Source organism: Temnothorax nylanderi, unplaced genomic scaffold (genome assembly GCF_030848795.1).
Source record: "Temnothorax nylanderi isolate EJ_2023f unplaced genomic scaffold, tnyl_v1.0 TNYL_tig0081_pilon, whole genome shotgun sequence".
NCBI classification, from domain to species: Eukaryota; Metazoa; Arthropoda; class Insecta; order Hymenoptera; family Formicidae; genus Temnothorax; species Temnothorax nylanderi.
In genome coordinates, this window is record NW_027249143.1 from 609,097 (window position 1) to 632,058 (window position 22,962).

At 41.5% G+C, this 22,962-nt stretch overlaps 7 protein-coding genes across 13 annotated transcripts; 4 read left to right on the plus strand and 3 right to left on the minus strand.

The window, feature by feature from the left end:
• The first annotated feature begins 48 nt into the window (after nt 1-48).
• LOC139774482 (nucleoside hydrolase-like) lies at nt 49-2,555 on the plus strand. 3 transcript variants are annotated; one of them, XM_071709784.1, is made up of 6 exons: nt 61-444; nt 762-945; nt 1,020-1,136; nt 1,574-1,710; nt 1,860-2,020; nt 2,413-2,555. In XM_071709784.1, the coding sequence occupies exons 1-6, from the start codon at nt 211-213 to the stop codon at nt 2,417-2,419; spliced, it is 840 nt and encodes a 279-aa protein (XP_071565885.1). In that variant the 5' UTR covers nt 61-210; the 3' UTR covers nt 2,420-2,555. The 3 variants fall into 3 exon arrangements, with proteins under 3 accessions (XP_071565884.1, XP_071565885.1, XP_071565882.1); XM_071709781.1 differs by having other exon boundaries at nt 62-444; nt 1,860-2,194; nt 2,413-2,552; XM_071709783.1 differs by lacking the exon at nt 2,413-2,555 and having other exon boundaries at nt 49-444; nt 1,860-2,253.
• On the plus strand, nt 2,488-6,364 carry LOC139774487 (potassium/sodium hyperpolarization-activated cyclic nucleotide-gated channel 2). The gene is made up of 9 exons (XM_071709791.1): nt 2,488-2,538; nt 3,123-3,361; nt 3,472-3,687; nt 4,034-4,193; nt 4,278-4,411; nt 4,690-4,877; nt 5,245-5,450; nt 5,717-5,926; nt 5,995-6,364. The coding sequence occupies exons 1-9, from the start codon at nt 2,488-2,490 to the stop codon at nt 6,286-6,288; spliced, it is 1,698 nt and encodes a 565-aa protein (XP_071565892.1). The 3' UTR covers nt 6,289-6,364.
• LOC139774478 (uncharacterized) lies at nt 6,330-10,143 on the minus strand. Of its 4 annotated transcripts, XM_071709775.1 has the most exons (5): nt 10,003-10,143; nt 8,709-8,813; nt 8,369-8,578; nt 7,630-8,118; nt 6,330-7,143 (listed from the first exon to the last, which is right to left on the minus strand). In XM_071709775.1, the coding sequence occupies exons 2-5, from the start codon at nt 8,719-8,721 to the stop codon at nt 6,725-6,727; spliced, it is 1,131 nt and encodes a 376-aa protein (XP_071565876.1). In that variant the 5' UTR covers nt 8,722-8,813; nt 10,003-10,143; the 3' UTR covers nt 6,330-6,724. The 4 variants fall into 4 exon arrangements, 3 of the variants coding, with proteins under 3 accessions (XP_071565876.1, XP_071565875.1, XP_071565874.1); XM_071709774.1 differs by having other exon boundaries at nt 8,369-8,813; nt 10,003-10,040; XM_071709773.1 differs by lacking the exon at nt 10,003-10,143 and having other exon boundaries at nt 8,369-9,579.
• A 62-nt stretch (nt 10,144-10,205) lies between these two features.
• On the plus strand, nt 10,206-12,117 carry LOC139774483 (ninjurin-A). The gene is made up of 2 exons (XM_071709785.1): nt 10,206-10,344; nt 10,816-12,117. The coding sequence occupies exon 2, from the start codon at nt 10,854-10,856 to the stop codon at nt 11,550-11,552; it is 699 nt and encodes a 232-aa protein (XP_071565886.1). The 5' UTR covers nt 10,206-10,344; nt 10,816-10,853; the 3' UTR covers nt 11,553-12,117.
• LOC139774480 (uncharacterized) lies at nt 12,096-16,050 on the minus strand. Of its 2 annotated transcripts, none has more exons than XM_071709778.1 (6): nt 15,926-16,050; nt 15,509-15,786; nt 15,311-15,395; nt 14,649-14,860; nt 13,878-14,243; nt 12,096-12,519 (listed from the first exon to the last, which is right to left on the minus strand). In XM_071709778.1, the coding sequence occupies exons 2-6, from the start codon at nt 15,626-15,628 to the stop codon at nt 12,172-12,174; spliced, it is 1,131 nt and encodes a 376-aa protein (XP_071565879.1). In that variant the 5' UTR covers nt 15,629-15,786; nt 15,926-16,050; the 3' UTR covers nt 12,096-12,171. The 2 variants fall into 2 exon arrangements, with proteins under 2 accessions (XP_071565879.1, XP_071565880.1); XM_071709779.1 differs by having other exon boundaries at nt 15,877-15,926.
• A 374-nt stretch (nt 16,051-16,424) lies between these two features.
• Nucleotides 16,425-20,789, plus strand: LOC139774481 (uncharacterized). The gene is made up of 6 exons (XM_071709780.1): nt 16,425-16,558; nt 17,978-18,305; nt 18,654-18,871; nt 19,321-19,380; nt 19,524-19,627; nt 19,721-20,789. Exons 1-6 carry the CDS (start codon nt 16,505-16,507, stop codon nt 19,989-19,991), a joined length of 1,035 nt encoding a protein of 344 aa, XP_071565881.1. The 5' UTR covers nt 16,425-16,504; the 3' UTR covers nt 19,992-20,789.
• Nucleotides 20,593-22,374, minus strand: Spec2 (CDC42 small effector protein Spec2). The gene is made up of 2 exons (XM_071709790.1): nt 21,415-22,374; nt 20,593-21,205 (listed from the first exon to the last, which is right to left on the minus strand). Exons 1-2 carry the CDS (start codon nt 21,676-21,678, stop codon nt 21,197-21,199), a joined length of 273 nt encoding a protein of 90 aa, XP_071565891.1. The 5' UTR covers nt 21,679-22,374; the 3' UTR covers nt 20,593-21,196.
• Between the last annotated feature and the right edge of the window lie 588 nt (nt 22,375-22,962).

Consider the following 22,962-nt stretch of genomic DNA (forward strand, 5'->3'; position numbering starts at 1 on the left):
TTGTTAGTACCCTGCTGACGAGTCTGTGATAAGACTCAACTTTTATCTTCGCAGTGACAAACAAAACGCGTTATCAACGGTACTTTCTTATCAATCCTATAAATACGAGAGTACGTCTCACCCGAGTTGCACTCTAATAATAAATGATAACGTTGCCGGTACCTCACACGACTCACGTGCACGTGCGTTTTCCGCGATAAGAATAAGAAAATGCTATCGGCGGCAAAGTCCGAGATAGATATGCGCGAGGTGAAGGCTCCGAGGAATATTATCGTGGACTGTGACGCCGGTATCGACGACGCTCTGGCCTTGATCGTTCTCTTGGCTGGTCACACGGACGGGAGAATCCACGTTAAAGCCATCACCTGTGTTAACGGTAACACCAAAGTGGACAATGTCGTGAGAAACGTGTTCAGAACGCTCAACGTATGCAACTGCACGGATGTAAGTTAATTATCATTCGTTTACACATCCGGTTTACCGGAGAAGGCGAGAGATTAACAAGATTGGACTATAATATTGTATCTTATGCGCTGAAGTTGTCGAGAGAAAGGACTACAGTCTCAAAGAACATCTCAACATTCTTTTAAATATACATATATATATATATATATATATTATCGAGTCATTTGTAATTTTATAATGGCGAATCAGCTGACCGTACAATTACATAAAAATATACGTAAATTAATCTGATCATCAATCGCGTAATCACAAGGGTGAAGGACTTAAAGCGCTACATGTGAAATTGTTTCATATAGATACCCGTTTATCGAGGAGCGTATTCGCCTCTGCTGGATACTCCAAATGCGAAGGAAACAGCATTGGAGCAGTATCACGGAACTGATGGATTCGGAGATGCGTTTGCCGACGACCCGGACACGAGTAAACTTCAACAAGAGCATGCCGCGTGCGCGTTACACAGAATCACGTCGGAGGATCCAGGTACAACCCAGTACAACCCTCTCTTTTGCTACAATTAGCTTAATTAATTTAATAACAATTGTTTTATAATTAAGGTAACATTTCCGTGGTCTGCATCGGTCCCCTTACGAACGTAGCGATGGCTATGAAACTGTATCCAGAGTTTGCGGACAACGTGAAGGAATTTTTTGTGATGGGTGGAAATTCAACTGGTAATTATTTGTGTTAATTGAATTAGTTCGCAGTCTCGTCATAAATTCCATTGGTAAAGCCTTTAAGCGACACAAAGTTAATAAGATTTGACAAGATTTTACTTGCATGCATTGTTAATCAACTGAGATAATGTAGTTGACAACGTTTGGCTGTGCATAGTTAGTATGTGTATAATTGTGTCACAATTGAATGGGATGATTAGGAAAACTACATTGCTGTAATTGTATTATTTAAAATGGGAATGAGCGCTCGTGATATTTTTAACGAACTGAAAACATTATATAGATATAACTGAGCGATTGGTATATTGCTATATTAAAAAGTTCAGAGGCAAATTATATAATAGAGATAAGAGAAGTGTCTGCAATCAATAAGAAAATGTTATCTATGTGTAAACAAAAGTGTGTAGAGTAACAACAATAAAATGTTTTCAAAGCACAGGGTAACATAACTGCGCAAGCGGAATTTAATTTCTACGCGGACCCGGAAAGCGTGCACATCGTACTCAACAGCAACAACAAGCCTCTGTGGTTGTTACCATGGGAGTCCTGCTTAGAGACCAGAATTACACATGTACCTACAATTTTATTCATAATTATTGTCAATTATTAAAAAATCATCATAAAATAAATATCATATTGTCACTATAGTAATTAATTGTTCAAGTCAACCTTTATTATTAGCACGAAACAATATAGTAACTTTTGAAATAAATTTTTCAGGAATGGCGAAGGGACGTGTTAGGCAAAATAGACAAACCCTGCGTGCATATGATGAATGCAATCGAGGACAGCAGACGCTCACAAGCGAAAAAGCATTTTCCTTATTATACTATGTGCGATGCTTTCTTAGCCGGAATCGTGTTGATACCTCATATGGCCAAGTATGTTGTCGCATGGCACGCGGACATCGAATTGACCGGCAATAGAACTCGGGGCCAAGTTGTTCTCGATCATCTGTTGTCGAACAAACCGAATGTGAATTTGATACACAGTTTTGATTCGGAGATTTTTAAGAAAATTTTACTGGATGCAGTGAACACGATTCGTGATTAACGGTGACTATCATTCTGTGAAATGTAACTGTCATCGATGAATAAAAGGATATAAAAGCGAATATATTGTTTCTATCTTGTGTCTGATTTATTATTTGATTATTATTGAATTAATAGGTTTAAGTTTCCAAATTGTTAATTTTTGCATTAGAAATAAAATAAACTTTTTGTATAATTTCCATGTAACATTTAAATATTAATTTTTTCTTTTTAATTAACAGGGAGTAATAACAAAGGACATGTAGATGAGAAGAGACTAGAGAATTTATTTTCAAGGTCACGTTAAGGAAAACGATATGGATTTAATGGCTCTTGTACCTGATTTTACAACGGCACCAATTATCCAGGTATGCGATCATCATCCAGGAGAAATGCCAAGAAGACAGATTTTTATTCTAATTTCATACTCACTCATTAATATTTACTCGTATGAGTATATAATATAGCAAGGAACTTGTCCAAGTATTAAAATTAGTTTTCGAAATATGTATATACATATTACAATATATTGCAATTAATTTATTTTATTTCGAATTGCATTTTAAAATATATATCGCGTTTATGTAAATTTATCTTTCTTTTTCCTAGATAGAAAATTAGGTGAGAGTGCGGTTTTTAATCGGAGTCGGAACGTGTGTATTCCAACTCTCGCTTAACTTTCTTCTGCCTGATTATTTTAGAAAAAAAGATAAAATTATGAAAGCATAGGTATTTCGAAGTGTTATTCAAAATAAAATAATGTAAATAATTATTTTCTAATAATTATGTTATCGTGTGTCTTTAAAAAAATTTGTTACATAATTTAAAAAAATGTTAATTGTAAAGGAACTGTAAAGGTTTTATATCTTTACGTGGACTGGAATAAAAGAATATTTTGGAGACATCAACAAAAATTGTAATCATTAAATATTAAAGTAAGCGAATTGTATAGCGTGAGCCGCGCGTGGAGCATGTTTGTGAGATGCCGCCGAAGGAGGATTTATTGCTGAAGATAATCCCCGGAAGTTCTCCTTGGTCGAGGCTACGGCGTTGGTTTCTTAGTACACGGATAGCGTCGCGAAAACATCCGTTGACGCTATACTGCCTGAAGAGTACCCAGGCGATCGATTACGAAAACAGTCGACACCTCAAGTCCCATCCCTACATGATCCATCCCTTCAGTTCTTTCAGGTCAGTTGCGAGTTCTTTCCACAAAAAATTACGGATTGAATTAAATAATGAATTAGCTAGATCTATTTCTATCTCGAAGCAAAATTAAACCGCCATAATTTCTTATAAAGAATATGTTGGGAGTCTGCGATGACGCTGTTTATCATAGCGGCTCTGTTGGCCACTCCAGTCTTCCTCGCATTTTATTTTGACGAATATGAAAAATGGTATATCTTTAACCTTGCGATCGACGCTGTATTTATGTGTGACATTGTGATCTGGTTCTTCACCGGTTATTATGATTCTAATACACATTTGATAGTTCTGGACCCGAGAATCGTAGCGAGGTAGGAATGCAATAGAACATACTTGGTTTTAATCAGTAAGATCAGTCTGCAATGGAGAAACTTATAGTTTCCAAATTGTCTTGAATCCATTTTTAAATAAAAGAATGGAGATTAATGTTGCAAAGCTTTCCTCATATAGAAATCATGTGTTGGACTCCATAATTTAATTCTGCGAACTTAAGTCCATATTTTTTTTTTTAAAGTTTACTATGCATTCCGAAATCTCTATAGCTCTTATAGCTTTATGTGACTCCTTTGATCTCCGTTCTTTTTAAAACGCGGATTTGAGAGTTTATTTGGAAAAATGAGGGTTCTTCAATGATTTATAAGGCGATGATCATCGTAGCAAGTATCTACGGGGTTTCTTCATTGTGGACATGTTATCAGTACTACCATTGGAATTTCTCATTGTGCTCTTCGAGTCGATGTGGTACTTGGCATCGTTGAACCTGTTGAAGATACTGTGGATTCGAACCGTCATCACTTATTCACGCAGACTCTATTACGTCAGGATTCGTATCCAATTGTAGCTCACTGCGTAATGGAATTCGAAATCTTGCTCACTTGAATGTTAAACATGATAATTCCAGGTATATCGAGTTAATTTCCATCTGTACAAGGTAGCGGAGATAAGCGTCATCATCGTCGTATGTGTCCACTGGGCCGCTTGCCTGGAGTATTATTTGCCGTTGGCGGTCGCCAAGATAGTCGAGCAAAATGACGCGTTAGTAATCGACAGAATTTACGCATTGTGCTCCAAATGGAAAATTTAAACACTTACATATTATGTTAGCAAAATAATAGCTTATATATATATTTTTTTTTGCCTTGTTTCGTTTTTTCCTTTTATTTTACTATTCAGCTGTGTTAGCTTCTATTTTTTTAAAACGTTCCTGTTGTTCATGTAACACATCTAATGTGTATCAAAGGGATGTTTTCCTCCCGCAATAATCAAATAAAATGCGCGACCAAAAGTATAATAAAAAAACAAAAAATTTGTAGATCATGGATTCGATCGCCTTACATGATGAAAAGGAGAACAAAACTTGCGATCTATCTAACATGTGTTAACAGAGCTGTTATCGCCCTGATCGGATCCACGCATTATTTGTACGTCAGCACCCCAGAGGATATTATATATAATCTAATTCTTTCTGTCCTCGGAGTGCTTGGATTTATTTATCTGCTGGGTACGTTTGTCATGATTAATTGGACCAATTTAAAAGTTTTTCAAAATTAAATATTAATTTAAGTGAAAAATTATATCAATTTAAATACTAATTAATTGAACAAAATACTATAGACATATTTGGATATCAAAACAAGATTTGAAATATTGATTTTTATTTTTATGTTACAATCTTGATAAATTTCCTATCTCTTTCACATACATAATCTTCAGCGTGACTTTAACCTACCCTTCTACGATGTATCCGAAATCATGTCTCTTTTACTTTAATTTTCGCAATCTTTCTCGTTACGAACTTGTTTTAGCCTAAGACTAAGTACTGTGGTTTCACTAATCGATAAGTTTTTCTTCTCAAAACGGTTATGCAGCGCGACTCTCGCAGTTAATGATGGCGTTTCATTCCACCCGCAAGAGACATTTGAAATTAATCCAGCAGCTACAACAGTATATGAGGTACAAGGAATTGCCATATTCATTGCAGCAACGATTGCTGGCCTACTACAATTACCGCAACAAAAAAGGATTCGAGAGGGACAAGATTATTATCAACCACGTATCGCCCTACTTGCGAGAAGTACGTGGTACCTTGAAAAATTTCCCGAGAAATTTATTCCTGAAGAATACAAAAGTAGGACCTCTTATGCGATTACATACCAATGCTTCTGCCAATGATTATCAAATTATTGCAAAACCATGACCGGAAATCATTTAGTCCGCTGTCGCGTTTTGAACGTCGCTCATGAATTTTCTTTATTACTTCATAAAAAAAATAAATGATACATATACGATTTTTCTGAAATTATATATGTTCTTATAGAATTGAATTCTTTATCGTTCCAGAAGCTTCTTTTACACAAGTATCGCCGATTGATGAATACCGTGGAGCTGTTTGGATACCTGCCGCAAACGGTGGTGACACAATTGGTCGGCGCCGTGCGCTCTGAGATTTTTATGCCAAACGACGCGCTGGTCAAAGCCAGTACACGCGGCGATGCTTTGTACTTCGTCGCCTCCGGCACCGTGGCCGTCTACAACAATGTGGGGAAAGAGGTGAAAGATTTATCTGTCTCGAATTGGATTTCAAACTGTTCAACTGATCAACTTTGACGTTTCCGCAGATTTGCCACTTGGAGGACGGGGCATATTTCGGTGAGCTGGCCCTGTTGATGGAAGATGAGCGCTGGATCGCGAGCGTCGTTGCCGCGGAGAATTGCGAGGTTTACGTATTATCGCGCGTCGACTTTCAATACGCTCTGACGCCGTATCCCGATCTCCTTGCACATTTGCAAAAGGTCGCATTGGCGCGTCCGGAGCAGACGCCGCTGCTCGAGAAGGCCCACGAACTGGACTCGCCAACAATCATGTCCGGGAACGTCAATATCAGCAGCATAAAAGTCAAAAGGAGGGACTAAGCTGTCGACGCGAACGTCGTGAAAGCGTATGAGAAACTGTGTATTTTTTATTTTATTCTCTTTATTTGTCTTAACTTGCTTTATTATTATATTAATTGCGTTCATTTTTACAACTTTTCAATAATTTCATTTATTTTACTACTAATTGCGTACAACGGCAGCATTTTATTATTGCTACGGGAAACAGCCTACTGAGAGTTAATTATTTATTTAACGATTAAAACTTGAACAAAATATTATCAAACTCTTTTCGCTGTTGTAACAAATCAACAATTAACAATAATCGCTCGGCACTGAAATGAGAAATCTCATTAGTTTTTTAACCGTTAACGGATAGCAGACCTCGAAGGTTTACGGCGCGAGGACTGCATTTAATTTTTCGACCATGAAAACAAGTTTTATGTTATCCCCTTTATATGGATTATCTCCGGCCTGATCAGAAACGGCGAATCTTTCGTTTTTGTGGGTTCCTGTACGACTGCTGGTACACAGACATGAGCCGCCAGTGCTCGGGGTAATCGGCGTCCCGACAGCCGCTCACCACGCTGAATGGCGGTGCCAAAGTGTCAATGCAGAAGGCGCGTCTCGCGAACGGGGTTCTCGGCCGCGGCACCGTCATCCTCATCGGTGGTAATCCATTCCTGAGCGCCACATCGTCGCCCGTCGTCGACCAGCGTTTTTCCTCGAGACCGAGGGCGGCACCCACCGCAGACCGGATCAGTCTCGGATCCCTTCTTCGCCGCTCGAATTCCGTTTCCGTTTCGCCGTCGCGACAGGCCGCGCATTTGCGTTCGGTGACGCGCGGCACAGAATTCGACCTCGATGGCTTCTCACATCGCCGTTCACCACGGAGTTCTACGATCAAATTTATTATTGTTATTTAATTTCTCGCTTGAAACATGTGTAAAATGCTTTCCTACAGGCATCACAGTAACAAAATATATATATATAATAATATATTATGAATTATAATAAATTCATACATAAATTCAACATTAGCAACAATGTTAAAAAGAGAAATATATTTCTTTATAGATAAATCAATGATTACGTAATATAATATAGTAGTTCAATTTACAATGAATATGATTAATAATTAATAATTTAGTTTTATAGGAAGTTGTAATTAAATTACAATATAAAGATAAATTATAGGTAAATCAACAGAAAGTGCATATAATTAAAGGATAATTTTCTAAAGAGCAAATAAAGTATTACTTGAATCGACTAACCGCGATTGAACATTCTCTCCCTCCAAAACTGTCCGAGAATGCTCGATTACGATCGATCGATTCACTCGCCGTTTAAGTTCTTTCTTTTCCGTGTTCCATTATTCCTCACCGTTGCAGGAACGATCGCAGCAGCATTGATTCCTCCTCGAGTCTGTCTCCGCCTGGTCCCGCCTCGCACAACTGCACTTGTCCTTCTCCCCGCTACAAGACAGAAGCTCGCGATTTTTCGGCACCGGCGTGTGCTGGATCATGGCAAAGATCGCCGGGGCCGTGCCGCCCTCGGAACCGTCGATATGCGTCGGTCTTCGCGGCTCGTACACCGGGTCTCTCGGCGTCTCCCAGCAGATTGCCAGGTCCATTCGGGTTTCCGGCTTCTTGCAGCCGAGCGCGGCTCCGAACAAGCGGTTCTCCATCCTCGTTGCCGTGGGGTTCGCACGATTCGGATTCCACTTTGCGTCCCGTTCGCAGCTGGGTGAACAAACGCGACATCCTTTCCTGAAGACTGAATCGTCCACTCGATCTGGAAGCGGCTGGTGCTGCAGGTTCTCCGCGTGCAATCTCTTCGCCAGGGCGAATTTGTCAACGCAGGAAGTGATCTCTGGAGCGAAAGAAGGTTCTTAAGCCGTTCTTTTATATTAATATTAGAATTACGTTAAAAGAATCACAAATAGGAATACTTGTCTGATATATAACTATTTAATTCTTTATTAATTAATTACATTTAATTGTAATAACTCTAAGCATTGCCATTCAAACAAATCCCGAGCGTTTTGGTCTTTCTACTTCGGATTGTCTTCTATAAGATCTCAGGAGAAAAAGAAGAAAAGAAAAAAAGTCTTATACGTCACCATTCTTCCGTTCGTCTTCCTCGGAGGTCATATGGAACTTGAGACATTCAGGTGTATGTCTTCTCGGAGAGAAGGTCGTCCCCTTTTCCGAGGCATGCTCGGATCGGCAACGTTTGCGGGGGTCGTCGCTCTTACGGACGATCGATTTAGCGCGACAGCGAGCGCAACGCTCGTGCGATTCCATATTTATTCGCCGGTCCACTACTTTATCTTTTACATAACGGACACGCGATTCATTATTAATGAGCAGTTGGGAGGGACAGAGGCGCGTCCCCGAGACACATCTTCCAGCGGGAGTAGCTCGGAAGGAGGCTCGACAGGAATCGCCGTTGCCGCTTACCGTTGTTCTCCATTTTTGGACACTATCCGGAGAATACCTGAGCACCACCATAGGAATGCCTCGATCACGGGATGCTTTACTCCCACTCTCTCGACGCCGGTTTCCCTGACGACATGATAATTCGATAGCAAGTTCGCTATAGTTACTACCGAATACTTGCATATTTGTACTTATTATTATCCTTATCATTGTTGTCAATTAGATAATAATAATTATATCATCCTATTAGTATCTCATAACCGGGATTTATGGACAAGAGGCATGATTGAAGCATTAATTTTCCAAAGCGGAGAGAATGCTTTAAATCCATTTGTTCCGACGTGCGAGGAACAAATGGGATTGCGAGAGTAACTGAAGGAATGATTTCGGAGATTTCAGCTTCATTCCATGGGACCCACAAGCGTGTTCGAAATCGTTAACTCTTGTCTATTCATCACGCATACGCCCGTGCATGAATTCACGTCATGTAAACGTAACGCGGAAAATCGAGAGGCTCTGGGAAACACCGATGACGCCTTCTCGAAATTACGTATTTCTAGATCGATGCGAAATGTTGATCACCCTGTGTTGTGTACCTGCAGACCGAGGATGTGGAAATGCAAAACATCTCATGAATATTATGAATATCATTATCACGCGACGCATATTTTGCAAAAAAGCGCTTCTTGCTTAATTATAGGCACGATTAAAACGGGAGAGCCAATGAAGGACAGACGCGGAATACGTGTTCGTATTTATACCGGCGAATCTGTGAATGCCTGGATCATTGCCATTCTCCCTTCCACTCCGGAAGAAAACCTTGAAGCGCGACTCGAAATCGCCAGCACATAGCTAGTATATAAGTACACGCGACAGTCGTAAACTAATGCTCGTCCGATTCTCTTCCGTTTCTCTATATTACTGATAAAATATTAGTGATGCCACGAAGTAGGATAAACAGCGAGGTGCTACGATTAAATGTCAAGTAAGTATTTTGCGGAAAATTTGAAAATAACTCGGTTACGTTAAATCGTTCTTTCCTTATACCCTCTTTCAAGGAAGAACGATTTTAATGTATGTATGTATGTATGTATACATGATGTATTATTTATTATTATAATGAATTATAATTGAAATTACAGCATTCATCACTTTGATAATAACAAAAATATAGCAAGAGTTAACAATTAGAAATATTAATACACTTGTTCCTTTCTTTCAGGATCAAGATTGCATTCGTTAATATGAAAAACAACTCGTCCAATCATCCCATTAGTTAATCCTAAGTTAATAAATCAGAGTGACTGCAACTTACAAAAAGATTCCAAGAGGAGATAAGAAGAATTCGCCGCGAGTGTTAATAGCTCGCCTGACGGACCGAGCGTGCGTAGCTTTAATTACGGCAACGATCGTACGTTTTCCCAACGCGACACGAAACGGCTGGGACCCATTGGGGAAACCACGCGGCCGTGATAAACGTCGTAGCGGCGATCGTGACGTGAGGAAGGATGAATCAGTTGCGGCCCGCGGCAGCGAGACCACTAAGTAAATCGTCGGAGAACGTCGAGCTACTCGTGCCGGACAGTCCGCATCGCGAATCCTTTGTTTGTTCCGTGAAGACAGAGAGGACACCTGCTCCTAGGTCTTTTTAATTACGGTGAGTGAGTAATACTGAAAGTAAAAGAATAAAAAACTTTGTAAAATTTGACTGCTAAAGGGTGAGCGAGTGACCATGTTCGATTACGTACTTTAAAACACTTGTTGAGCGATCAATGGTAACGGAAAAAAGAATAGAAGCGGTAAAGTATAATTACAAAGGATGTAATTACAAAGAATGCAAGCTAAAAGAGGAAAAAGAAAAAAATTACAAAGTGACATCTTGGATTTAAAAAACACGCGAATTTTACACGACAATCAGTCGCGATTAATGGTAACAGATGTCAGAGATAAATGTGGTAGTGCGATACAACGCGTGAAACGTTCAATCGATTTGAGGTCCATTTGCGGACTTTCGATCGCGATAACGAAGATATTCTTAGATACATATAGAACGGTATTATTGCTCTTTTGAGCAATAATAAAGCGAATGAAAGAACGAAATATGAAAATGTGCACGCTATTTCCATAGGTCTTCTTATCAACCGGGGTCTCCTGTGGTTCACCAACATGAACGGAAGCAAGAAGCCGGACGGCGATGAGATACTGTATCTGGACGAAGTCCACGACGAGGCGTTGAGACCCCTGACATCTACTAACTCGGAGGTAGCAGTTCCGTCCATTGGTCTGCGCGCCGGCTTCGTTTCGGAGACCGATGGAGATCTCGCGGACAGATCGCAATCCCGGAGGCCGTCGTTCGTCGAAACGGAGATCGACGAACATAATGGGAAGCTGGATAAAAAGCCGGTGCCGCCGATCGGCTTCGACAACAGAAACGGACCGGAATTTCTCTCGGAACTACAATCCGGCTGGGCCAGCACAGTCTTGCCATCGCCTGTGACAGCCGTGCAGGTTATTACCCCTGACGTGAACGTCTACCAGCACAAAAAGACTCTGGCCCAAGGTATGATGGATCTGGCGTTGTTGTCCGCAAACGCGAATCAGATGCGCTACGTTCTCCAGACGGACGGCCGGCACCCGTACTTCTATCCGTCGCTCGTCATGATTAGCATGAGTCTGTTCCTGCAGATCGCCGTAGGCATTGGTCTTATATGGAATAGCGTCTACGACGTCAAGGATCACGAACAAATGTGCAAGGCAAACAAGGCCAACAACTGGACGGTCATCGGCATCTTCCTCGTCACGATACTCAACGTCTTCATCTCGTCGTTCGGCGTTGTCGATCAAACAGTTACCGTCACAACATAACAATTTCTTATTTCTCTTTTTGCTTTTGATGCGCTCTCTCCCCCCCCCCTCTCTCTCTCTTAACGATACGCAAAGTGAATGACCAGATAAAAATATCTCCGTTGTTTTTTAAGTAATACCAACACACAAGTTTAATTTTAATTGCATACAGAAACTTTATAACGTGTTTCTGTTCGGTATTCTTAATCATCAGATACCGCATTCGATACCGAAGATTTTAAAATTTTATTTTTACTTTCAGGATTTCCTATTGCAGTCATATTGATTTATTTAAGAAGCGAGAAGCCACGTCAATCTTACACAATTGCTTCTTTAAATATTTTCTCATCGCTAGCATGAAAAACGACGAAGATATTTTCGATTCTTAAGTGGCTCATTCTACACCCTATACGCTTACATCATTGTAAATTATATTCATTTATTTATGTAAAACTCGTCAGACACATAAATAATTTATAGTAATAATTTATTTATGTGTTATATTATAGTAATAATTTTTGTATTTCAAAATAATAATAGGTAATGAAATGTTTACTGCAATAATAAATAATTCTTTTTTACGTGATATTATGCATTTGTAAAATAATAATATAAAATGAGAATACATAATAACATATTGTTAAACGCGAACGACAGATGGTATCAACTTCAACATTCCCTTCAACTCGTCGGCCAATTGCTTTTTGTTTCGTTGGAAATTTTCCTTTTCGCGATCCTGGCGCTCATTCAAATCGTCCAACCAGCTCTGGGCCTCCGCGTTATTACATTGACTTCTGTGCGCGCGAGACGGGCAATTGAAGGCCGAGTTTCTGGAATCACCGTCGTCCACTGTCTTCTCGGATGTAAAAATTCCAAGTTTGTCTCTAATTACGTGACGTAACAGCGAGCTGAACGCGACGAGTTCCCGCATACAGATTACTCTTGGATTCGATTCCATAGATCTTTTGTGCTCCTGAATCACTGTAGCCTGCAATGCACATCGTTGCAGTCATGTCGCAATTAATATAACGTTGCCAGAAGCTTTGTGGTTCACTATATGTATAAAAATAAGTCTATACCTCAGATACTCGCGTCGAGTTAATTTGATCCAGACAATTTTTTTCTGTTTTTTTATCATAAAGAAAATTGGAAAAGATTTTTACAAATATTTTTTTGTGTTCAGGAGATAATTGATATTTTCAACAATAGCGATCTTTTTCTGCGAATCGATTTAAAGCAAGTGTGCAAATATGGAAGTAAAATAAATAAAAATAAATATTTTTGCATTGTTTCTTTTTTTACCAAATAAGAGATGAATAATGCAATTTTTCCTCACTTTCTTATATTTTATTAGAGGAAGAATAAAACAATTTACATCACGATTAATGCGAGGAACTTGTTTTCTGTCTCTTAATTTAACTTGAGACAAATCTCTTCTGTCAAAATTCTCTCTTTCTTTCTCTCTTACTCTCTATGAAGTTCTTCCAGGAAATCTTTACTGTATAATGAATGCTTCTCGAGTGTCTGCGATTGCGATATCTGAGATAAGTTTATAACGGAATCGGAAATATATATAGTTCTGAATATAGAACCCCCCGCTTCGTAATTAAGATAAATAAATCTTTCAAATCCAAGTGAAATGGATAGAAAACATAGATTCTTCGTCTTCGCGATACAAACTTATTTTCGACATCACAATAGATTATATAATATATACCTATTTTATATATATAATATATACCTATTATATATATATAATATATATATAATATATATATATATAGGTATATATATATATATATGGAAGGGTAAAAACCATAGTGGTGTAAGTCAAATTTTTAAAAATATTTTTTTGTGTGCATAGATGCAATTTATATATTGTATAGATTGCGTCTATGCACACAAAAAAAAATTTTAAAAAATTTGACTTACACCACTATGACACTTTTACCCCTCCATATATATATATATATATATATATATATATATATATATATATATATATACCTATAGTGTCTGCGATTGCGATATCTGAGATAAGTTTATAACGGAATCGGGAATATATATAGTTTTGAATATAGAACCTCCCGCTCCGTAATAAATCTTCCAAATTCAAGTGAAATAGATAGAAAACATAGATTTTTCGTCTTCGCGATACAAACTTATTTTCGACATCACAATAGATATATATATACATATATATATATATATATATATATATATATATATATATATATATATATATATAGAGAGAGAGAGAGAGAGAGAAAAAGAGCTTTCGGGAGGACTCGACGCGAGGTACCCGCGTGACTCTTCACTCTACGTCTGAAATCTTTCAAGATTTACCATCCATTCGAAGAATATATGCCGCTTTTGCAACCACTTGGCGCGCATGTCGAGCAGGATCCCGACCTCGCGGAATTCTCGCAACAGTCGCCGATCCTTCTCGAAGCTCCCGCCTCCTCCATCATCGAGGACGCGCGTCCTCGCGAGGCGTTTCGTCAACGCTAATTCGGATACGCTCAAATGTGGCAGACCACTCACGTCGAGGCTCGCCGCGTGCACTTTGGATATCAACTTAGCCCGCTCGCAGGCCAATTCACTGATCTCTCGCAAGTTTAAATTTACCGTGGCGTTTAGGTGCAGGATACTGCCGAATTCGGCGCTCGTTGATAACGGCCGATCGATCGTTACGGTAATTAACGACGGAGACTGAGTAGAACGATCGAAAACAAAAGTAGAATGTAAAAAATACGTTGATGATCAGACAAATATGATTTTATTTGAGGGAAGTAAAATAAGAACGCTCGAATGCATGCACGATGAGTTAATGGTAGATTCAGATCAAGCTAGCAAAGTGAACGAACGAGCACGAACGAACATTTACGAAGGACGACTGAAGCATGCGTTTTTCCTTCAATATACGAATAAATAAATAAAGAAAAAAACGCGCGGAAAAATAATAAGTTATATGAACTGATTTTCTTCAGCTGTACCGCAAAAAATCCCGAAATTTTATTCTACCTTTGATTCGCTATTTTCCATTTCCATCTATCCAGCTTAAAAAATAGATTTATACTCATAATTAGTATTTATGCTAAAAATTTCGATACTAACTTTCGGGGGATCTTCGCGGGAGCATTCAGCACCCAAGACCCCATCGGCTAGTTTCGCTCGAAGAATGGCAGTCAGAACGTCCTGCGTTCCCAGTAACCAAGCTAAAGTTATCAACGCGTCCCTGTTGCGTTCGCCGTCTTGCGACAAGCCGTAAAACTCGATCACCGGGTACTGCAAGAAGGCGAGGTGCAACTTGACCGCCGTCGACGCGTCTGGAAATAAAAAGTATTTTACAAAATCTATTTTTTTTCTACAAAGCACCAATATAAAAGATTGTATAAGTAATTGAAAATATTTTTCTTTCATTGAAATATGTATTTAATATTTTTATTAACTTTGCGCGATGTTTTTCGACAAGCGCGTGTATAGGTAACACCTTCTTTTCTGAAAAAGCACTATACCCTATATGTGCTACGCTAAATTAAGAGATCGCATATCTCTTTTCTTTCTTAAACGCCGACAATAAGAGCAATTTTACTCCTTAATTATAGCAATTACGTAAACATACATATACTATACATACAGTGTTAATCGCAGCACAGACTTTTTGTAACGTGAAATCTAAATAACGTGCATGTTTCTCGTAAAAAGCGAGCAACCCGAACCGCGGATCTCGAGGACGATCTACAGTGCAATCAGGATGCAAATCGGTTGAAACGAACCGTAATCTCGGAAATCTACGTCGCCTCGCTTCTCTCCCGCGGCGTGATAGCTCAGCACGCGCAGGGTATTCCACAGCGTCTCGGCCTACGCACAAAACACGATCTCGCTTGTCAAATTCGTCAGATTAGGTTAGGTTAGGTTAGTGGAAGCGCATTCGAATCTCCGACACCGCTCTGTAGTCCGTAGTCGGTACTCACGACACTCTCGTCCGGAACGTTACGTTTGGCCAGCCTCAGATCCTCGGGCGTTAAACCTACGTTTATCAACGAATTAAGGTATCCACATAACGCCGACAACGCGTCTCTCGCGTCGGACATGACGCCGTCTCGCTCAGCCGTCTGTGGCCGTCTGCCGTTTGCCGCCAGTCACCAGTCACCAGTCGCCACGAGAAAAGACCCGCGCCGCGCGCGCGCGATCGTTAAGGTCGAAGGTCGAAGGGTCCAAATGGTCCAAGTAATGTTGCTTTTACTTCTCACTTTAATAAAATAGAATTTGCTTGATTAAATTAAGATACAATTTGAAAAAAAGAATGAAAAAGGAAAAACTGTTGCATCTTGCCCCGCACTTGGGCACGCCCAAGGGGGACAAGGACAAGGGTCCCCCGGCTCCCCTACCGTCGCGTCGCGGTCGTCGCGTCGTCGCGGATGCGATGGAGACGGAAAAAATGTTTGGTCCCGATATGTACGTCTCGCTTTTCCGCGTCACGGTTCGCGCGGTCGCGATCAGTCGTCAGTGGTCAGTCGCGCGCGCGGTCAGTCCTTACTCCTTCCCCGTTGCTCCTTCATCGTTCCTCTCCGGTCTCCGGTCTCCCTTCCCCGGGGCCCGGAGCCAGCGCGTCGGCCGCCGGAAGCGAGCAAGCGAGTCAGCTTTATCTCCGTCTCTCTCTCTCTCTCTCTCTCTCTTTCTCTCTCTAGCCTGTCGCCTATATCCGCGGCAGAGGCGTTCTGCGTTCTTCGAGGATCTCGAGAGTTAGTCGAGTTGTAGCAGTATACTGCTACAACTGACCGATCAGTCACCGAAGAGTCACGAAGAGTCATTCGGTCGTCGGTCAGTCAGTCAGTGGAGTGCGGGCTACGAGCTGCGAGCTGCGAGCGGTCGCATTAACTCGCACTTCGCACTGCGGATCGTCGTCAATCGTCGAGTGGCGTGGCTCGCGGGAATCTTCATCCGTTGTCCAAGTCTGCGCTTTTGAGATGACATCGAGCGCTCTTCTCTCCAAGTGGATCGTCTATCTGGCGCTCGTTCTGGTGAGGGACTGTCATCAGGGTCACCAGTGTCACCATGCAAATACGACTGCAACCCCGCGGTTGCATTCAAAATTAATCCTGGATTTAGGCCTTTATAGGGATTACATTACATTATTACATTTATTTATTCGCATACATTTCTATACCTTTCTCCGAGAATTCTTAAATCGTTACTCACTGGATGTTTACTCCAGGTTTACTCGATGCATGGGATTTATAAGCGCGTGCGGCGCGTGGGAAGCCGTGTCGCATCGTCGCAAGTCGCATGCCATGTCGGTTGAAAGACGCAGAAACGTGTTCCGCGTATCCGCGGATAACACGATATACATATATGCACACTAAAAGCGAGTGGACAACTTTACTGCGGAGTTTAATATATATCACCCATGTGGTTACATATTATCTCTCTCTCAATCCTATCGCAAAATCGGCGGAATAACCGATCAGTTTTTAAGAATAATATAATATATAATGACAATCGGACATTTCGAAGCTGAATCGTGCGTTGTCGCCTTGTCGTCTTGTCGCCTGCCTTCAGAAAATTCCTTCCCTTCTTCCTCTATTCTATACGAATATTTGTTTCTAAATTCTTCTCTCTCGTGTCTCTTATCACGGATTATCAGTCATCGAGTCATCCACATTTCATTTTTATCTCTTTCACGCGAGCTTCTTTCTTCCTAGAACATAAATTGTTTTACGTTTTTTTCCACTTACTAATCTGACAAGGTTTCCCAACAATGTGCACATTTAAATAACACGTTTCGGAAGCGTCGTGAATTGTGAGTTGTGTTGCGACTTGCGAGTTGTGACACACATGTATCGAATGCACGGGAGTGCGATAATAAAGCGATGACAGGTGGCTGCAGCCACCTGGATATCGCGGTGACCCGCTTCGCTGGTGGGAGGAATCCAATCGCGAATCAATTGATGCGAATATATCGCGAAACTGCGTTACGATATAGTTTTCCACATTTAGAACCGACGGCGCTCTCTCTCTCTCTCCCTCGCGTGCATTTCACGATTTTCGCGGAATTCCCCTTTCGTAAACAGATATCCGGTGATCGATTGTCCAAATGTTTTCGACGGAATCTCCAGTCCACGGCCCGCGCGGAGATTCCCTCGCATTACATAATCTCGTTCGTGCATGTAACAGGATCGCATGCCGCCTCTCAGCCTTGGTATAGAATACAAATAAAATGATTTATCTTTCTCTTATCGCCCTCGCGAACACGCTCGCGCGCAACGCGATTCACATCGCCGCGCCGCGCCGCGCCGCGCCGGGGAGCGAGGAGGACGGGTCTTTCCCAAGCGTGCACGCGCACGCGCGGGCGGATTTCGCGGAAAATGGCTTATTTTTAGAGAAGGAAAAGTCCCCGAGTCGCGATCCGACTCTGTTTTTACTCCTTTTTCATTCGGCAGGTGTACCAGACGGCGCGACTAGTCCAAGGACATCCTCACGTTTCCTCCTCGACGGTATCGTCGAACGCTTTCGCGGAGGTGTCGTCGCCCGGCGGAAGTTCCTCGGCGCAGGACCCGCCGTTTTCGATTTTAAAATTGATCGAGACGGCGTACAAGAACCACGAATTGATAGCACCGCAACAGTGGTCGCAGCGGCCCGACGACGGCGACGACGGCGACGACGGCGACGACCGAGGGGTCGGACGAACGCAATGGCGGGACACCTTGGAGCAGCAAGAGTCTTCGAACGACGGAATGACGCAATATAGAAAAAGGATGTTGCTGCAAGGCATGTTTACCTTGTATAAATATCGACTCCGACTCGCGTGATCAATATTCTTTTTCAGCGACTCTCGGGAAACGAATCGGGGAACAATATTATGTATACTTAATCGTTCGTAATCCGATCGAGACTGGTTAGGTGGTTTTAGAATTTAACGCAATCTGACATTGTAACTTGTAACATATCTACATTTAAAAGTGCGTTTTCCTCCGTGAAACGGCAAACGACTTACGAAATACGAAAACGTCAGCGCGCGTACAATGAATCTCGTGCGGTGAAAGGAGATTTGTCGCCTATTTCTTATTCGTAATAAATATTTCTGATTTTGAAATGAGGTACGTTTCGCTGTTGCAGTGTCGAGCACGACCACGTCGATGCACCGAAACTTGGACGAGATCGTCTTCCCGGACGGTAGAATCCCGACGATGTCGTCGCGAACGGTGGTGCCGGCCGTGACCGCGGCCTGCCGCAAGAGCACGTTCTGCGAAAACGTCGCCGACTACCCTAGGCAACTGGTGAACGCGGCGATAGCGCGGAACGCCAGTTTGAGGTTCTTGGAGAGCGTCGATCCGGTTAGAGATCATTTATAGTCTGTCACGAGAGCGTGAGAGAGAGAAAGATCGTTCTCATATCGTCGTATCATCGCGTCGAAATCAATATTTCTTTTATATTCGACTATAATTGTCCAGCTGTGTGTGTGTGTGTGTGTGTGTGTACGTCAACAGAACAAAGAATCGTGAAACCGACGTAATCGCGGCGAGTTACGTAAACTTCCAATACACGAGACACGCGGAAAAGATATTAAAGCACATTCTGCCGACTCTATTGGATAGTTTCCATGGTATTGTAATTCAGTACGACTACACACACACACACACAAACGATTACACACAATGAGGGATCGGGAGTTTAAATTAAAATCATTATCGTCATCATCAAATTGTGCCGGTTTTAATTTCCGATATATGAGCATTTGTTTATCTCATTTACCAAATTTTTTGATCCGCATGCGTCTTTTCAGATGCCCGACATCGAACAAAGGATAGATGCGACGGACGAATCGTCGCTTTGCCGATCTATCGTGAGTTGATTCGGCTTATTTTTTACTATACATGCTCCTTTAAAGAACTTTTCAATTTCTTTAGATTATCTCTGTATCGTGTAATCTGTAATGAATATTAGTAATATTTGAAATTAAAATATCATTAATCGTCAAATTCGCAGGAACAAGTGAAATATCCGCAGACCGCGCAGAACAAGGAAAATCAATGGTTGTTTATCGTGAATCAGGACGACCTGAAGCAAGGGATACGCACCGAGGTTTGCTTGTAAGAACTTGCAATTCCATTTAGAGAGCAGTAATATGAAAATGGAAATGGAATTTCTTTATCCGTAATGAGCTGTATCTTTTGATTTCGCAGGAACGACGGTCAGGAGTGCAATATGATCGATGGCTTTGCCGAGGGCTACAAGACCATTTGTAAACAAAAGTTCATCTATCGAGAATTGGCGGCGGTGGGAAACGATGGTAACATCGTCAAGGATCAATTTCGCTTTCCGTCGAGCTGCTGCTGTCACGTCAAGTTCATCGGAGATCCTACCGCCAGGCTGGGACTAAGACTAGACCTGCCAGCCAATCGGACACAATACAACAGACCGAACGTCTTCTCCACGTCAACGATGTTCCGATAAGAAAGCTAGGACGAACGAAAAGAGAGCATGAATGACGGTGCGGCTTTTTTTGTCTCATTCGTGCCTATGCGGACGTTCGGGACGCAGTCGTATCTTCGCACGTTAAGATGTTCGACTGGAATGACTGGATGACCAAACTCTGATTAATTAATCAAATAATTATATCAACCAACTCTATCGTTAACCGTTAACGGTAAAATTATTTTGTGTTTCGTACATGGAAAAAAGTTTAGAGAGATTAAGAGCAATGAAATATATAGTTGAAAATTTTGCTGTAAACAATTTCGTCGATTAAATTAATTGTCGAGCTTGGTCGGAGTCGCCAGCGGTTTTGGTTACCCCTTTTTTTCTTTCGTCAGAGAGAAATAAAAACTACTTCCTGTCTTCGTTCTTTTTCTGCGTTCAGACCTCGCGCCGCGCCTCATGCCTTCTATTTATATCTATTTATCTTGCGTCTACGAATCGAAGGACCACCGCCGCGCCGTGCCGAGAGGGCGAAGAAGGAAGTTTGCGCACAAAGAAATTCGCAAGCCGAGAACAATCGGCGATGTTGATTAACGGGAAACGGAACGGAGGTTTCTCCATGAAGGAACTAGGCAGGTTTCATATAAATATCGCCAATGCTCTCTTGTATTATTACGCAAACAATATTTGATAATAGGATAAGAATTACGTGTACAGAATTATATTATCATATGTGATATTATGTGATACGATTACTTATACGCTAATTACTTATCTACATTGTATTTTTTAAATCTTACCAAGTAATTTTACAATAAAGCGATACATTCTTCATTCTTGTACATACTTTTTTTCCGTATGGAACGTCAAATCGCCGACAAAAAGACGCATGATTTTTAGAATACATGTATAGAATGTTTGAACACTATTTTTTTTAGACGCAACGCGTCTTCAGTCAAAAACATAGAGGTGAACTCATGCAATATGATTATTTCTGGCAGTTTCTCATGGAATGGAAGTCAGAGATTTGTCCGTGTACATAAATTTGTCTTAATTCTCTAAGTAATGATCGTACAAAATGCAATCTTGTCCATATGGAAGAAATGCGCTCGTCTATCGGACGAGTAAGGAACATGGATATTGTAAAGAAAATATCTCACTTGTCCTTCCGCCATTTCGTAAAGCTCTCGCTCCGTCTCTGTCGTGTTAAATACCCAGCTGCGACATCGATGAAGCTATCCTCAGCATGTCTGTGACAGAAAGAGCAAAAACAATTCAACCGACCTAGGTAGCTCTGGCAAAGCGATAAAAGAGAAAAGACAATATTTTGCATAACAGGTAAGAAGGGATTGTCAGGAATGAAAAAAAAAAAATAATAATAAAGCTGGGACTCTGAAGAAAGAAAAAGAAAAAAAAATCTGGGGATTGAGGCCCAGGAAGGTTGAGGCTTGAGGCGTACCTTGGCGCCAAAGTCGCCGTCGAAGCCACTCTTCCTCTGCATTTGCGCCTGGAGGTCGGCCAGCTGCGCAATCGACATGTCGATGTCGCCGCTGCTGATGTGCGCCGTGTGCCTGAAGTTCGTGGGCACGCCAATCATGCTCCGGTCTATCCTGAGCCTCTGATGCGGCCTACCGCCGGCGCCGTTCCGCCTGTTGTTCCTCGTCGCCCGTGGAGTCAGGCAGCACGTGAAACACTGCACCCAGAGCTCGTTGTTGCCGGCCATCTCTCCTGCGGCACGTATCCTCACGTATCGTCGTGGGACGAGGGTCGTTCGTCGTTCCCTTCCGTGGACGATCCCTTGACGACCCGAGAAGGAAGCTTGGAGATTTAGAGTCGAGCAGCTCGATGAACGACGGTCCTCGACGTTCACTACGGCTCCGCCTCGCGAGCGAGATAAGCGGATTCGTAGCGTTTCAAGTTAATCTGGGTTGATCTGGGTAAAACCTCGCGGCGATAGAGGTTAGGTCCGCGGACGGTACACGGTGGCGAGAGTCACGAGTCACGACCGTCTTCAGTCCCTGGTCGCGCCGGTCTCATCCAGTCTTCCAGTTTCATCGGCTGACGAGGGCGACGAGCCGAGCAAAACAAACATTTCCGTGGAACGCGCGACTCGCGGCTGCGAAGGACATCGTTCACTCGTTCCTTGCGAGCTCAAACACCGGAGGACGACGAGGATACGCAGGAGCGCAGGACGCAGCCGCAGCGACGATAGAAACAAAGGCTCGGTCGCTTCGGTGCTTCGGTCTCCGTATTCGCGGACGCGACGTTCAACGTTCAACTCGTTCAACCTGACCTGACACGAGCGCTCAGCGCTGTCATTCGCGCGGCCGGCGCAACGCGCAACGCGCAACGCGCAACCCGTTTCACACGATCGCTTCGCGATTCGCCAGTTTCGCCACGGTTCCTTTTACTTTATACACATCCGTTCTTTCTTTGTGCTCCACTAAGTACGTTATTATACTTTCTGCACTTAAAATGGAATAGTATAATATAACTAGGTGTTGGAGAGAAAAGGAGGAGAGATGAACAGTGCAAAGTTCATCTACTATACATTTAAATATTTTATACAAAAGATCTTTCAGTTGCGAAGAACAAACTTTCTCACGTGCCCGATAACTACCAGATTTTATAACATTTCTTTAAGATGTTCTTTTAAAAACGCTTTTTATTTTTTCAAACGATTTTTTCTTAACAATTTCAACACAAAATGCCTATACATATATATATATATATATGTATATGTAATGTACATAATATTTCGATAAACCTTGTCTTTTCTATATCCTGATGAGAAAAAAATTTCTCACATTTTTTATACAAATTGAAACACTTGAGAAATGCTGAGAAATTGTATATCTTTTCTAGAATTCTTTATACCTATATACGAATTTTGAAATATTCTTAAAAAATTTCTCATTCTGTAAAAAACTTGTAAAAATCTGAATAAATAATTTTTTTTAGAAATCTTCATAAATTTAAAATATGAAAAATTCTTAAAAATATTACG